The following is a 17,152-nucleotide window of genomic DNA, read 5'->3' on the forward strand; positions in this document are numbered from 1 at the left end:
AAGAGCCAAGCATGGACATGATCCCTTTTGCCCAGCAACTTACATTCTGCCTAAATTCACAGACTCGGCATTTCTCTGAGTTGGCTATCTAGCCTCTGCTTTAAAATCTCCAAGGAAGGAGAACCCACCACCTCCCGTGGAAGCCTGTTCCAATGAGGAACCGTACTGTCAAGAACTATTTTTGGATGTTTAGTTGAAAATTCTTTGGAATTAACTTCATCCCATTGGTTCTGGTCCTACCCTCTGGGGCAACAGAAACAATTCTGTGTCATGTGCCACATCTTGAGCATCATGATGGATGAGAGAACAGGCTGAGGAGATCCTGGGGATCCGGTACGACTCCATTTATTCCAAATCCATACTAGAGCAAAAAAAGGGTTAACCACAAGCAGGTTCCTCGTCGAAGACAAGGCGTGAGACCATTACACTATTTTTAATACTAAACTAGGCTCCACCCAGGAGCAGACAGAAATACACGTCAGGATTACATCAAGAATGGGGCTGGACAAAAGCATTTCACACCAAATATGCAAATGAGCGTGGTCAGAGCATTCTGATACCGAAGCATTCCAACACTTTGTTAAACAATTGTTCATTGGACATAAAATCTCCTGGGAACCATGGACGGAAATTACCAAATCAAACATTAAATTAGTTTCAAAGCAAGCAGGCTACTGGCACACTAACATCAATACAAATCTGTAACAGGAAATTGCAGCACAAATAAAACAGATAGCAACTTCTACAGAACAGCAGGAATACAAGTAATGGGTCCTTATCTAAGGTCATGAGAAAAGACATTTCAAAGGTTTCAAGACAATGTCCAAACCTGGAGATTTCCAGGTAAGAACTAGAGGCTTCAAACTCTTTAATCTTAATGCCTCCTTTCATGAGCAAACAAACAAACAGCCTCTCTTGCCTAGGGCAAGATTTACAACTCTCAAACAGTTCCTTCAAGAGGGCAATTTGTACATCAAAGTCCAAGTGGATCAACCTTGTTATGGTTACTGCCGACACTACAGATGTGAATGCACTTTACAAATAAACTGATATCACTGACAATTCTTTTAAAATAGTCAGAGAGTTACCCAGGTGGTAGGGGAGGAAGGCATGGAGCCTCTACCAGAGCTTGTAACCACCCCAAGCAGCCCCGCTGAGGCCTCTCTCAGCTTTGGCAGAGCTGCCTGGATTGGTGGGGGAGGCTAGAGCCCATTCTATTTTTTTTGTACAACAGGCTTTTCTGCTAGTCCAGGATAAGTATCTGTCCAGCTGCTGCTTGAAGACTCAGTGAGTAGGTGAAGACTGTCACCACCACCTTAGGCAGTTGATTCCCCTGCTGAACTACTCGGGCTGTCTGCTCATATTTAGCTTGCAGTCCATAAGTACCCAAACATCAGGTTCACATACACTGTTCTCCAGAAGTATGTCTCCCATTGTGTATGCATGCTTCTCATTTTTTGTGACCACTTCTTATTGAATTGCTTGTTCATGTTCATGGTTTCTGTGCAGTCCCACGTGGGTTCTGCAGAATCGCAGAACTGCCGCAGAGAAAGACCTAGCCAGCTTAAGCTTTAAAAAACTCCCAAGAGTGCTCACCCCTCCCTTCCAAGAGGAGTTTTCCCACTCAAAAGTCACATGATATAGGAGCAGCTAGCACTCTCCCCTCAGTCCTTTTTTTGCCGCTGCAGGAGAAGGTTGCTAGCCAGCTATCTCTATTCAGTTTACCTCAGGATACTTCTGTGGTAAGCAAAAAGAATTTGGATCTTCTTCAATGGATAACGTGTTGCTTTTTAAAAAGTGCACAAAATGTGGGGCTAAAATGGCCCAGACTGACGATCGTGCCTTCTGTGTCTGGGAGAGAGGCATTCTACATCTAACTGCCCTTCCTGTAAAAAGTTAACTCCCAAGACGAGAGACAACAGGTCAAGAAGATTAAATGCGGCCAAAGGGGATAAGAGACGGAGCTCTCAAGTCTGAGGTCGGAGTCGAGAGGTTGCTGTTGCAGTCAGGAATCTTCCCAACTGTCGTCAATGAGCTGAGGAGTTTGATCGCCTTCGGCTGAGCCATGGATCGATGGCACGTCAAATGGCTGGCAAAACAATATCAGCACCAATAGAGCCTTTACTATTGGTGGCAGGAACTCCGACGACTAGCAATCGTTTACGAGAATCATTGTGCTGCATTTGCCACCGAGGCTGCACCTTCAGCACTCACCGTTGACGGTGGATGATGATATTCCGGTGAGGAAGAAACGTCGTTAACGTCTCTTTTCTTTGGAGTCATCATCCGAATCCTGGATGCCTATGATAGTGCCTATGATAGATCATGGCACAAATGGCGTAAAATGTACTGCCGTCAATGAAACATCAGGGATCCCCCTCTGTGAAAAAGCATCAACGTCGATGATCAGTGGAGTAAAGACTGGTGTTGTCGTCAAGAGTTAGCAAATATGATGGCGAGTGGTCGAGTGGTCTTCTGTGCAGTCACACAATGTTCCCTCCATTCCTGCTGTGGACCCCGGATTATTGATTGTCTCCAAGCAGCAAGGGGAACGGCCTGAGGGGAGAGTGCTAGCCCCTCTCATATCGTGTCTTTTGAGGGAAAACTCTCTCTGGAAGGCAGGGGTGAGCACTCTTGGGACCTTTTTAAAGCCTAAGCTGGCTAGTTACTTCTCTGTGGCAGGTCTGTGATTCCACAGAACCCGTGTGACTACATAGAAGACTGCTTGATGAACAACAGTTACAGGTAAGTGCAATCCTGTTTTCTCATTTGCCCACTTTTCCAGCATGCTTAGATCTTGTTGACCTCTATCTTCTGAGGTGTTCGCTACTCCTTCCAATTTGGTGTCATCCACAAATTTAATGAGTAGTCCCTCCACCCCTCATCCAGATTATTGATAAACATGATGAAAAGTACTGGACCCACTACGGAGCCCTGTGGCACTCCACTGCTCTCCTCCCTTCAGTCTGGTGCAATACCATTGGCAACCACTCTTTGGGGGCACTTTCCAAGCCAGTTCCCTATCCAACTAGCCATATGAAAATCTAGTCTACAATCCTCCTGTTTACCTACCAGAACATCATGTGGAACTTTGTCAAAGGCCTTACTGAAATCTAGGTAAACAGCATGCACTGAGTTTCCACAATCTAATAAACCTGTCACTCTGTCAAATTAGGAAATAAGGTTGGTCTAGCAGGAGTTGTTGGAGACAAATCCGAGCTGACGTCCCCGTATCAACAAATTGTTCTCCAAATTATTGTAGATTGCCACCTTTAAAATCTTCATTATCTTCCTTGCAGTTGAGGTCAGACTCACTAGCCTGTAGTTCCCTGGGTCATCTCTCCTCCCTCATTTGAAGATTGGGATAACATTCGTACTCCAGAAAGTTTTCTGAGCACTCTTGAGTCCACACCTTCCAGCCCAGGGGATTTGAACTCATCCAATGAAGCCACCCTCTCAACAGAGCCACCTCCCTCACAGGATGCCTGTTGTGCGGAGAGGATGGGAAGGCGATTGTGAGCCACTTTGAGACTCCTTCAGGTAGTAAAAAGTGGGGTATAAAAACCAACTCTTCTAAATTTTATTATCCCAACGGGTAGTGTTTATAGGAGTAATGCTAGACTCTTCAGGCATTCCTACCATGTGAGAGAGCTGAATTGTTACAATCAATGGTGTGTACTTTCTTTAAGAACTGGTGGCAGTTGGTTTGGTCCATCTAGCACCTATTGGCTTCAACTACAGCAGTAGTTCCCGTCACCAGATGGCATATAAAGGAACATCATCTGTGGTTTCTTAGGAGATACGCCCAGTCTAGGCACAGTCCCCACTATAAGTTACTGTAACCAGAGATGCCTACCTCAACGGTTGGGGAGCCCGTTGCCAGTGGACAATGTTGCACCTATGTACTATGTGAACAAGCAAGGTGGTACCACCTCCCTGTATCTCTGCAAAGAAGCTTTGGAAGTCTAGCAGGAGGCTCTTCAAATGGATATGCCCATTGACATAGAATCATAGAGTTGGAAGGACGCATGCAGGCCATCTAGTCCAACATTGCAGGGGCACTAAACATGGAAGCAACAGATTAAACAGAGAGCTACTATCCAATTACAAGTGGTCCCTAAACAACACACATGCCACCAAAGTGCTCAATTGTTGGGATTTTCCCTAAGTTGCCACATCCTGTTCCACAAAGGCCTTCCTTTTCTGTTCCTTATCCAGGATGGATCCAGCATCATTGGGGGATGCATCCCAGATCCAGTGGAGAGGTCTGACTGCACCTCACACTTCTCTTCTACCAGTTTCTCTTATGAGCAAGGGTAGATGAGGGAGTAGAGGCCATCCTGGTGGCTTCCTTCTGGCCCAAGCAGCTTTGGACCACAGAACTTCTGAGAGGAGTATATGTCCTCTTCCCACCATCAGGCACTATGATTGTTCCCCTCCTTCATTTGGTGGCATGGCAGATTCAGCCATATCCCAAGGGGTGAGAGACGTGCTGTTGTGGTTCAGGATTCTCTTCAGGATTCTGTGGGCCCTATCAGGACTCTCTGAGTTCTACAGGACCTGCAAAACAGAGCTCTTCCGCCAGGCATTCAGTTGAGGCTGGGTAAGGCCCCCGGGGTATGTGACCAGGTCTCCCCCTCCTAACCCCTCTCCTTCTTGCATGGTATTAGACTGTGCTAGGGGGTTATACCATACCATTCTGATTACCAGCCATTGTCAACCATCCACACCAAGTTTGGTGCTCCAAGGGGTGGGACAGGCTTTTTTTTCCAGTCAGTGGATATTGCCATATTTTTGTGGGTACAATGTGTTTTTAAGGGGGTTTTACCATATGTTTTATTGGTTATTATGTGACTTTTCTTTTTTGTAAACCCCCGTGAGCCAGTTCTCTGGGATCATGCGATATAAAAGTTTTAAACATAACTAAACAAATATTTTTAAAGGGCACCTGTGCAATATCTGGGGTGCTGGAATACCTTTTGTCCCTGACTCTAGAAAATTTGGCTGTGTCATTGGTCAAGACCTACCTTGCTGCTATAGCCACTTTCCATTCTGAGGCACCTTCGTATTTGCCCACAAGCTTTTACAATGGTTCCTTAGAGGACTACTGCATGTACTTCCTTCTAAGGCACTAATTGTTCCACAATTGTCTCTGTGATACTGAGTTTTGGGAATCCCCATTCGATCCCATGTCATCATGCACCTTGGCATTTCTTACCGTGAAGATAAACTTGCTGGTAGCAGTCACCTCAACTAGAAGGACAAGAGAGCTAGTTGCCCTTAGAATCAACCCCCGTGGTTGGGGGGGGGGGGGCTTCACCCCAGCCTGGAATTCCTACCTAAGGTTGTTTACAGGATCAATATATGTCAGGAAATTGTACTTTGTGTGTTTTTTCCTAATGCCAGTTCCAAAGCAGAGAAGACATTACATTACATTCCCTCAGTGTTAAAAGGACCAATCTATATTATTTACATAATATAGTTGATGGAATCTAGGTTGCTGTTTGCTGTTACTGAGTTCCTAAGAAGGGTAAATTAGCTTGCTCTCAATCCATTGCATGTTGGGTAGCCTTGGCCATACAGACCTCTTATGAGTTGCACAGCTGACATGTCCTTTGGATGTCAGAGCACATTCCACCAAATCTCAGGGTACATCTGCTGTGTTCCACTGGAAGGTCTCGCTGTTGAAGATTTGCAGAACAACTACCTGAGTGGCAGAAGATACATTTATCAAACACTGTGCTCTCGACCTTCACTCAAAGAAGGAGGGTGAGTTCGGAAAAGCGGTGCTGCGGTCTTTGTTCCACTGAAAGACTCAACCTACCTCCTAAGGTATGACGCTCAATAATGCACAGGAAGACATAAGATGAAAACAGGGTTGTGCTTGTCTGTAACTGTTATACATCCATGTCTTCTGTGCAGACATACATTACCTCCCTCCAGCCGCACTACGAGTTCTCATAGTTCTCTGGAGTGCTTTTGGTCATGCATTCTGTTTGTTCCATTCTGTGAGAGTTCACAGCATCTCCGTAGGAACTGCAGAAAAGGGGCGCCCCCCCCCCGGACACAAGATATGGCTCTCTGGATTCATTTTCCGTCTTGTGATGCAACTCCAAATTGGGACTGTGCAAATGCAGGCTGGCTGCAGGAAAAGTTTACCAGCTAAGCTCCTATAGGGGGCGCTCCCACCCTGACTTGGTGCACGTGTGCGGGATTTCCTGCCAAATGCACACATGACTAGAGGCGGAGCGCCCCACTCCCCTCAGGTGTCTTTTATGTCTTGACTGGAGATTCCTTCCAACTCTATGATTCTATGAGGCTCATAATGTGGGAGCTTGCCACATTTGCCAAAAATTTACAACCAAAGCTCGATTGAATTGATCCTCCTGCCTCAAGTCAGCCCTGTGAGAGGAGGCCTTATCTGCGGGCACCCGCAAACCGGTTTTTGACCCTACTCCTGTGGCTCCTGGCCGAACTTCTCGAGCACCCCATGTGCACTTTGTGGCATTGGTTCCAACACTGGTTCTGACAAGACCTCAAAAGAGATTAGTCTCTGCTCCTCGGACCCTGATACGTTCCAAGGCCAATATGGACGTTGACAAGAGATCGCACTTTGCCGAACCACCTGTTAAGAAGGTCAAGAATCCAAAAATAAACACCGAATCCAGCAATCGTACACTAGTGAGGTTTCAAGATCACCATGAACTTCAGTTCCAATGACCTCTACTGAGCCGCTGACTGAGCGCATACCACCCCCAGTACTGGCCACGGCTGAATCGATCCCGGGCCAAGAGGTTCCTATTCTGCACTTGGAGCATCAGCCAGCACTTTGGCATTCCACGTACCTCACAGGCTTCATACAGTTCCTCCCCGATTTATATAGGACAGTGGGATTGGCTGTGGAATGAAGAACTGCAGATTTTATTCGGTATTGCTGAGGGCCACCCTGAGACACAGGAACCTTCTCACAGTGACCAATTGGAGGACGGAGATATCCGGCATCCCGCACATTCACCTAGTACTCCTCCCCTGACGATACCATTGGGGATCCGTCCTGACGATACCATTGGGGATCCTCCCCCCACAAAGGATTATTATTTGCATGGAGAACAATTGATTTGCATGGCCAAGGCATTAGATCTACATATCTTCACCTCTAATGCATGCCCCCAAAGATAAAATTCTTAGTTGGCTTTATTCTGAAACCCCAATTAAGATCTTACTGCCTCTATTTGGGAAAAAAACAATGTTTTCAATCCCTGCTCTGAAGAAATTGGGTACTCTTTATAGAGTCAAACAGGACTCTATCTCTTGCTTCATCCCCCCTGAACTTCTACAGTCTTGGAAGACATGCAATTTAAGCAACAACCAGGTCTGCACTCTGTGCCTTTGGACCAAGAAAGCTGGAAACTTAGCAGCCAAGGAAGAAAGTCTTATTCTTCAGTGGTCGTCTCATTTCATATAGCCAATTAGCAAACACTCAACAGTAGCTACCAAAGGCTTCTATGGATCTCTAAATACTTGGACATTACGTGAGGAGTCTATGAATGTATCCAAGCTGATTGAGACTGAAGCACTTTGAACATCTAAACATGCGATCAGCGCTGGCAAGCACACAGCCATGCAATGGCTGCGGCTATTACACTGTACTGGCACTTGTGGCTCTGAAGCACTTTTCTTCCTCCTGAGACCAAGGATAAGGTGAAGGACTTGCCCTTCGAGAAGGATACCCTTTTTGCCATGTCTACTGATGACTTTCTATTCTCGTTAAAGAAGAGTAGGCAAACTGCCTGTTCACTTAACTACTTCCTTTCTGATCCTGCTTAGAGAGGCAACAGGGTTTTGCTACTCCCTTTTTGAGAACCCAGAATCCATCTCAATCAGCACAATATTGATCCCCCCTTTTTACAGTTGTTCTTCTTCTAATGAAGGTGGTCCTGTGCCCAGGCCCTGGTTACTTACCAAAGAGAGTATCTAGTTTTCCATTATCTCTGGATAAAACTTCACCAATGTTTTTTCCATATCCCTCTTCAAACTCCGAGAGGAAACTCTATTCATTGAATGCACGCAGGTGACTGCTGTATTACCTACACAGGACAAAAGATTTTAGACAGGCCCAATCTTTATTTGTTTGCTATTGGGGTCCAAACAAGGGAAAGCAGGCATCATCCCATACAATCACTCGTTGGATGATCTCTGCAATCAAGGCAGTGTGTCCCATTGCTAACCTTCCTTGTCCGGTGCATATCTGAGCACGCTCCATGTACTATGGGATCCTTGATGGCTTATCATTGCAACATTCCCCTGAAGGAAATCTGTAGAGCAGCTACCTGAGTGAGAGAAGAGACTTTAATTAAACATTATATGCGATTGCTGTTCAGGACAGGAGAAGTTCCAAGTTCGGAAACGCAGTCCTGCAATCTTTATTCTTCTGCTGGACTCACCCTACCTCCTCAGGTACTTAGCTCGTGAGGATCCCAGTGCTGGACTGCATCACAAGACAGTAAACGAAAACTTGGTGGCATTTACCTGTAACTGTTGTTTATTGACATCTTGTGTGCAGACACACATTCCCTCCCTCCATCCCCACTGTGAGCCTTCTGTCTCGACATGCAGGTCAGCTTCGAGTGTTTTAGCTCGTGGCAGAGGATAAGAACTGAGGGGAGTGGGGCTCCACTTCTGGTCACATGTGCATTCGGTGGGAAATTCCATGCATGCACACTCTGTTGGGTCAGGAGTTTCCCCTATAGGAGCTTAGCTGGTAAATGTTTTCTGCAACCAGCCTGCACTTGCACAGTCTGCACACAATATGTCAATGAACAATGGTTACAGGCAAGTGCAACCAAGTTAAACCAGCGTATGTGCAGTTCCTCTCAGGCATGATGTCACTCTTTGGAGCTTCTAAGCTAGTAAAAAAAATTCTCCACGGTCAGCCTACACAAGTGCTGTCCCAGTGTGTCTGCACAGAAGACACTGATGAGCAACAGTTACAAGTAAGTGCAATTCAGTTTGGTTTTTGTTTGGTTTTGGACAAATTGCAAGGTTGGGCCCCTTTTAATAGTAGGGTCTACTTGTGAACTAATACTCTGCCATGGCTTCTTTTCTCTGAAAATGACTAAATTTATGTGTTGTGGATGCCATGGGAAATAGCAAACAACCTAGGGGGCTTGAAAAGGCCCCGGTCTGTTGCTTTGTCCCTCTGTTCTTTTGTTCTGTAGATTGCTTCCTCCCACATAGGAGTCTTGCACAATAATTGTTAAGCTGTGATATGACTTCTGCTTAAAATTGTTCAGTCCTGGCTTGTGTACCCCAAGCCTTGGCTCTTAAATTTAAGAAAATAACCGAAAAGCGGAAGAAGGATCAGAAGAAGAGTCTATATCGAGCTTGATCCCAGCTTTGCCGTCTCCACTGACCTCTCACTGCAGACTTAGCTGCAGTTGTGGGAACCCAATTGTCTCTGCCAGACCACATTACCCCAAAGAGGGAAAATGAGAGCAGAGGTGATGCTGATCTTCTGTTACCTTCATTCTGCCAGCACTACCCAGATGAGCGCCACGGTGGACCAGGTCGACACTCGCGGGACAGCTGGGGCAGCTACGGCTCTGACCGGCCCATGAGTGAGGGGCAGTCTCGGTGAGTGGTGGTGTAGCGTGCGGAATTGTTTACGTTTTGGATGACATTTTGCTCACGGGATCACCTCACCCCAAAAGAACAGGACAGGTAATACAAACACAAGTCTTTCCTGGTATTAAAAGCTGGCCTTTGCGCCATGCTGTCTTAGGCCACTAAAAGCCAAAGGAATGCTTTTGCACTGTTTCAGGAAGGGGCTTACCACTGGCTGTCGGCAGCTGTCCAGCACTTCACTTGACAGGAGCTTCCAACCTTCCTTTGCCATAGTCTGAGCATCCCAGGCTGTTTATTCCGTTTCAGGCTAGCAGCCCCCTCGACAGAGCCCTGAAGGCCAAAGTGAGCCAATGCAGATGCTGGACGTCAACTGGCCTCTCCTGAACCTAGTGACACTCCTCTCTCTCTCGAAGGGCGATAAGATTCTGAAACAGCTGAGCCTCATCGGGATCCTGCATGAAGAGTCTCAGAACTGCCTTTTGGGATCGGGAGAAGCATCTGCTTTAGTCCTTCTGCTACGTCCCCAGCAGCATCCACCTGGGTGCCTGTGTGAAGTTCCTAAGAAATGACTTTGTTCCCTGTATTTTTGTCGCCAGGATCAGACTCAGAAATTTGTTGATAAATTTATTCAATAAGAGACTGGTCTGCCTGACTGTTGGGGGGGAGGGATTTTTTTTTGGTTTTAAATTCCTGTCTAGGCAAGTGTCCATTTCTAGTGAGACTTTGTAATAAGAACACTGACGCATAGCTCACTCCCCCTCAGTGTGGTAACGATCAGTGAAGTGCAGACTGTTTGGAAACTCACGGAACTTACACATTTCTGACCTGTATGGCCGGTAAACTAGTGCTGTTTTAGTCCGAGGAAATTCATATATATCTCTGAAGTGATCTTGTGTAATCATTTAATTTCAACTGCCTAAATGTCTATATTTGTGATTCGCCTGTATTCATTACTAAATTGGCAGCCACCTGTGACATTTGTCTAATTTCAGGTTGGGTGTTTTACTATATTGCATATTTGCAGTTTTATTTTAAAGAATCTTAAAGATCATGAGTGAACAGGAAATATCGTAATTTGCTTTATGGTTGTGAAAGTAAGAAGAGACCTGCTGGATGAGACCCATGGTCCATCTAGTCTAGCATCCTGTCTCACACAATGGCCTGCCTTCCCCTGAAGTTGCCTTCTGGCTCTGGGATTCAGTCACTTTGCCTTAAAGCCACTATGAGACCTGTCCTCCATGAATCTGTCAAAACCCCTTTTTAAATTCTTTATCCCTGTGACCACGACAGCTACATCCTCTGGCTTCCTGATGTGCAGCTTTAATGTCTATAATCTCAGGAGGAAATCCTGGCTCTTGTAGGTTGAGCCATTCAAGAGCCATCTTGCTGTAGTGATTAGTGTGTGTAGTGCAGACTTCTAATCTGGCGAGCCGGATTTGATTCCCCACTCCTCCCCTGCATGCAACCAGCTGGGTCAGTGGTCCGCAACCTTCCTAAGGATGCAGACCAGCGGCGGTGGGGAGGGTGATCGTGCGGCCGCGCATGTGCGTTTGCGCCATGCGTGGCCGCAAATGCAAGCATGAAACTGATGCGCGTTGCGTGTTGTGTGTGCACAGCCCTGCTTCCCTCTCCCCCCCCCCCAAACGAAGCTTGCTGGGCCACTTTTGCGGCCGATTTGCTTGCGGCCTGGGAAGATTCTTACTGCAGGGGGGGGGAGCCGCGGCCCGGTGGTTGGGGACCACCAAGCTGGGTGACCTTGGGCTCGCCATAGCACTGATAAAGCTGTTCTGACTGAGCAGTAACATCAGGGCTCTCTCAGCCCCAGTTAACTCCCAGGGTGTCTGTTGTGGGGAGAGGAAAGGGAAGGTGACTGTAAGCCACTTTGACTATTTCTGGTAGAGAAAAAGCAGCATATAAAAACCAACTCTTCTTCTTCTCAGTTCAGTTCAGGATGCCTGCTGTTCACATCTGCTGACCAGAACATTGTTACTTTGAGAGCACTATCCATTTAGATGTCTTCAAACAATGTTTTTCCATACTCCATAGTTATGTGAAGTGCCTCTAAATATCCAGTTTATCTGACCTTTTAAAAAATAAATACAGCTAGTTCCTTGGGGGGGATTGAACATGTCAAATTCAACTATCTTAGTTACAAAATAGAAGGTGTGGAATATAGTAACAATCATCCTCCTGCCTCAACATAGATATTTATCTTGCTCTGATAGATTTATCCTGAGTTCAAGACATAGGCTCCCCTCCCCATTCCATTCCGCTGTTTTGTCCTCCAGACAGTCTTTTCAAGCAGAGAGAGAGAGCAATTAGCCCAAGGTCTCCCATTGAGCTTCATGGGGATTAGACCCCAGATGCTAGTCCAGAACTCTCCAGTGCCTGGAGGCACACTGCATGTGAGCTACCATAGTTTTTTTTTTCAATGTCCAAAAGAGAGGACAGGGGAGAGGCAAGTAACAAAAACTTCACATCAACCAAAGTGGAGTTCCTCGGGGGGGTTAGGCTTTCTCTCTCCATGTCCATAAAAGATGAGGCTATCAAACTTCTTTTCAGAGATGGACGCAGCTGGGGCAGTAGGAAATTTGATGGCCAAGATCGTTCCTGGCAGAGCAGCACACATGGTGGAGCAGTGGGCCGGGATCACGAGCGATGGCGAGGTAACTTTTCTCCTTTTATTCAGCACTGAGAGCACCTTAATTGGAACAATCTTGATTGGATTTCATTTTCCCCTGCTTTTCAGACAAAAGGTCTCTCCCAAAGCAGCTCACATCAGTAAATTCACACACTATGCCAATAACAGAAATGATATCCAAAGAAGGGTGGGAAGGGGAGGTTAGGGGGTTTGTAACTATATGACAAGAGCCTCTTGTGGCGCATAGTGGTAAGGCAGCCATCTGAAAGCTTTGCCCATGAGGCTGGGAGTTCAATCCTAGCAGCCGGCTCAAGGTTGACTCAGCCTTCCATCCTTCCGAGGTTGGTAAAATGAGTACCCAGCTTGCAGTAATGACTGGGGAAGGCACTGGCAAACCACCCCGTATTGAGACTGCCAAGAAAACGCTAGAGGGCGTCACCCCAAGCATCAGACATGACTCGGTGCTTGCACAGGGGATACCTTTACCTTTAAATGTATGACACTTAAGATAGTAGAATTTCTGATACTGACTAGCTAACTTAATTACAGTGGTACAAAATATTCACAAATATTCCAGTGCAGGACAATGCTTAAGGAAGGTTGTTTCGGTCCGTGTCCTATCAGAGGAGGGAAAGCTGTCAATCTAGCAGTGAGTAGAATTTCATATACAGCCTGAGGACAGGAGCAAGTGAAGATATCTTACTTGAAGCACAGCCTCTTCCAAGACTGTCTATGCCTGCCCAAAACATTTCTTTTACCCAGGCATTTAACTAAAGGCCATATTTCCTCATCATTTTATAGCCTTGTTATTTGGATTGCAAAATGCTTAATACGCATTTTAAGGCGCTTCATGTGACTCTATGCTCTGTGATGCTGGAATGGTGGGTTATATCACCTTTTATGACTTTCATGCTGTAAGCAGCTTTGCTTTGGGCAGGCTTCCTGGCAATGAGAATGCGGCACTTTTGTTTGAACTCAAGCATTTATTCGATTGCAGGAGCCCATTAGCTAAAAGGACCTGGAGATCTTTGACAAACAAGCAGTTGTGGACATAACTACTGGGAGGAGGAGGGGAGAGTGACAGGACAATTTGATGGGTTTCACAGCAGTTAATGTTTGTAGAGTGGATGTTCCCTTAGCACGCTTATTTTCCTTCCAGGTGGGGGCAGAGGGAGACGCGGTTATGGGATGCGAGGTGGAATGTCTGGGTAAGGAATTTTGCACTAGCCATTTGAACTCTGAACTCTGTTGGCCTTTCTTTTTCTTCCCTCAGGTAGAGTTTTAGTCTCTCTGTTGTTGGCTTTCTTCTTTTTAACCTTCTGTGCTTTCCAAACCTTTTGTATTTATATGTAAGTTTCCTGTAAGGTGCTGATTAGCTCCCTTGGAATTTTCTACATTTTATTTTGTTACTGAGATCAGGTAACTTGATTTTCCTGGAGGAGACCAGCATCACCTGGAGGAGACCAGCATCACTCACCATCTTGCTGGCCTGCTCTGCCTTTGCAGTAAGGGAGGCTTGGCTGTCAAGGGTAGTCTTAGACAGGCAGAACTCTCAGACCTGACTCCTGGTAGGTGAGGGAGTCAGGAGCAGCCTTTTAGTTGCTCAGCCGGTGGCCGAGCCTGACCCGGAAGCCTTATCTGATTCTCCAGCATCACGTCTGGGGTATGTCAGATGCCTGACATCTTCCCCCATCAGGTCCAGGAGCCGGCTACAGGCTTGTTCAAAGTGGTGTCTGGATGGCTCAGGCACAGTCACCTGAAACTGAGCCCCTCCAAAATAGAGGTCTTGTGGCTGGGTAAAAGGGGGCAGAATCAGGAAACATGTCTTTCCTTCCTGGATGGGGTGCAGCTCATGGCTGTATCTTCCACTAGGAATTTGGGAATGATCTTTGATGCCTCTCTTTCTATGGAGGCTCAGCTCATGAGGGTTAGCCCAGTTGGCGTTTTACTACCTGCACCAGGTGAGGCTACTAGCGCCCTACCTGTCTCCAGAACACTTGGCCACAGTGATCCAGATTAGACTATTGTAACTCGCTCTATGCGGGCCTACCCTTACCTCTTACTAGGAAATTGGAATTGAAGAAGAGTTGTTTCTTATATGCCTCTTTTCTCTATCTGAAGGAGTCTCAAAGCTGCTTACAGTCGCCTTCCCTTTCCTCTCCCCACAACAGATACCCTGTGGGGTACGTGAGGCTGAGAGAGCCCTGCTCAGTCGGAACAGTTTTATCAGTGCCGTGGCGAGCCCAAGGTCACCCAGCTGGCTGCATGTGGGGGAGCGCAGAATCGAACCTGGCATGCCAGATTAGAAGTCCGCACTCCTAACCACTACACCAAACTGGCTCTTTGGTGCAAAATGTGGCGGCTGGGGTCCTTACAAGATCATCTTGAAGGATCCGCATCCAACCTGTGCTGAGGCAGATGCGCTGCCTTCCAAATCAGTTTAAAGGTTTTGGTTCTGACCCTTAAGGCCATCTGCAGCCTGAGCCCCACTTATCTGAGGGACCGTTTGTTTCCTTATGCCTCCCCCGCAGGGCCTTTCGGTCTATGGTTTTGAATTTGTTGGTTATCCCCGGGAGGCACACCTGGCATCCAGGACCAGGGCCTTTTCGGTCTTGGCTCCGATCTGGTGGAATGAGCTCCTGGAAGAGCTAAGGGCCCTGACAGAGCTGTCACAGTTCCACAGGCGCCTGCAAGACGAAGCTCTTCTGCTAGGCATTTGACTCAGTCCAGGCTAGGAAGAACGGGTCCCTCTTGGGCACCCATAGGCTGGGCATCACTAGACGAACTCCCTCTGGGTGTGCGTGTGGTGGTTGCTGTTGTTATAGAGTGGTGATAGGTGGGTGAGGGGTGGTTTATGGAGTGGTCTTTTATCAATAGTATGGTTTTATGATATTGTATGTTTTTATGTGGGTTTTAAATCTTATTGTAAGCCGCCACAAGCTGGCGGGGTCCAGGAGTGATGAGTAATAAATGAAAACAAATAAAATAAAAACACCACAAAGTAAAGATAAGAACAATTAAAAACTCCACAATTACTAAAAGTTGCCCAGTGGATAGAAAAGACCCTCACCCCCTCCCTTCCTGCTCAACCCCACCCAGCCACGCAGCAACTCAGGAAGAAATGTCATGGTACATGGAGAGGCTGCTCACAAAGCCTTGCTTACTTTTTCTTAGGCGGGGTCGCTTTGTGCCAAGCAGCACGCAGGGCCAAGCCTCGCATGGCGGAGAGGCCCAAGACGAAGGCTTCTCGGGGCAGGACAGAGGGAGCCGGCCCAACGATCCTCGATTCAATCGCCGCTATTGAATGTTTTATCGGCTTCCCCCCCCCCCGCCGCCGCCCCCCCCCCCCACTGTACAACGGCAACGGACTACAACACTACTGCTCAGTATCCCACTGACTGTGACTCTTAAGTTAACCTTTGTTGTTTTACTTCGTAGCTCAAAATGTGAACCCATTCAGGTTTGGTTTCGTTATTCTGTTTATTTTGGTTTCGTTTTCATTTTTGTTTTGGTAATGTGTTTCTGTATGTGCTACCCTTACAACCCCCCCCCACACCTCCATTTAAAAGAAAATGCATTTCTTTTATGAGGCATTCCATTTTCTATAAATAAAATAAAAACAGTTTACAATTGCCTGGCTGCTGTTTTCTGAAGTTTTTGCAAGTGTGAGTTCTGAGCTCTTGTGTCCTGCACATGGTATCTTGTATTCCCGTGCAAGGGACTGTGGAAATGGGGGGTGGGGGCTTCAATGAACTCCCTCCTCCCTAAAAAAAATGAGTATGGAAAACAGATTTTCAACTAGGTTAAAGTATCTTGCATGTAAGCTAAAAGTTAAGCAGGGCTGGCCGCAGTCAGTATTCGGATGGGAGACCTCTGAGGAACACCAGGGCTGCAGTGCAGAGGCAGGTGAGGGCAAACCACTTCTGAACGTCTTTGTTAGGGGTGGGCAAACTGTGGCCCTCCAGATGTCCATGGACTACAATTCGCTGGCAGGGGCTCATGGGAATTGTAGTCCATGGACATCTGGAGGGTCACAGTTTGCCCACCCCTGGTCTTTGTGTTGAAAATCACATGGGATCACCAGAAGTCAGCTCTGACTTGATGGCAGAAAAAAATCTGAAGCGAGCAAAAATAGTATTGGATATTAAACAACATCAAACGGTATTTCATAAGTGCAGAACAATGCAGTGGCAGCAGGATACTGCTATAGCAGACAGGCCACAGGGACTGTGGGGGTGGAAATTGGCATCAAGTCACACCTGACTTATGGTAACCCAGTAGGGTTTCTAAGTTGAGAGATGGTCTGCCATTGCCTGCCTCTGCAGAGTGACCCGGTGCTGGCTTCCTGTCCAAGTACTGACCAGGGCTGGCCCTGCTTGGCTTCTGAGCTCTGACAAGATAGTGAAAAAGTGCTAACAATAGATTGAACGGATACAGACTGCAGTTTTATATTACAAATTTCAAAAACCTTTAATAGCATAGTAATAGTAATCCAAGTACAGTAATCCAAGAGGCAGCGAGGTTTTGCTACCCCAGAATCCATCTCAACCAATGCAATATCTTTCACGTCCGTATGACCAGTTGAATAGGAAGACAGGCCCCTGGGGCTAAAGGGCAGCAAATTTGCAAAACTTAACCATCGTGCCAAAATTACCCCAGCTGCCTCTAGCAGCTAGCCCAGAGAGCAAGGCCATAAAGATAGAGATTTGCATATCCCAGGACCGAGCCTGGACAGCATCTGAATGGAAAACAGGAAACGCGAGTAGAGGGAACCAACTCCAGCCCAGATACCTTTCAGAATAACGTTACGCTAATTAGTGAATTTTTTTTTCTTGATTAGATTTCAGTTTTTCAGAATTCAATATCACCCGTCATAGCTTTTGGAAG

At 46.7% G+C, this 17,152-nt stretch overlaps 1 protein-coding gene across 4 annotated transcripts in view; it reads left to right on the forward strand.

The window, feature by feature from the left end:
* Positions 1-15,898, forward strand: part of LOC143835032 (scaffold attachment factor B1-like) — a 43,464-nt gene extending 27,566 nt beyond the window's left edge. For 2 of the 4 annotated variants that reach the window (XM_077332110.1, XM_077332109.1), the window contains exons 18-21: positions 9,536-9,633; positions 12,187-12,290; positions 13,425-13,473; positions 15,440-15,898. In XM_077332110.1, coding sequence (XP_077188225.1) covers positions 9,536-9,633; positions 12,187-12,290; positions 13,425-13,473; positions 15,440-15,569 — 381 coding nt within the window. In that variant the 3' untranslated portion in view covers positions 15,570-15,898. Of the gene's footprint in view, positions 1-5,675; positions 5,833-9,535; positions 9,634-10,037; positions 11,263-12,186; positions 12,291-13,424; positions 13,474-15,439 lie in introns of those variants that run through there. The other 2 variants (XR_013229972.1, XM_077332111.1) reach the window with 2 other exon arrangements.
* The last annotated feature ends 1,254 nt before the right edge of the window (positions 15,899-17,152 follow it).

The sequence above is a fragment of the Paroedura picta genome, chromosome 4 (assembly GCF_049243985.1).
Source record: "Paroedura picta isolate Pp20150507F chromosome 4, Ppicta_v3.0, whole genome shotgun sequence".
NCBI lineage: Eukaryota > Metazoa > Chordata > Lepidosauria > Squamata > Gekkonidae > Paroedura > Paroedura picta.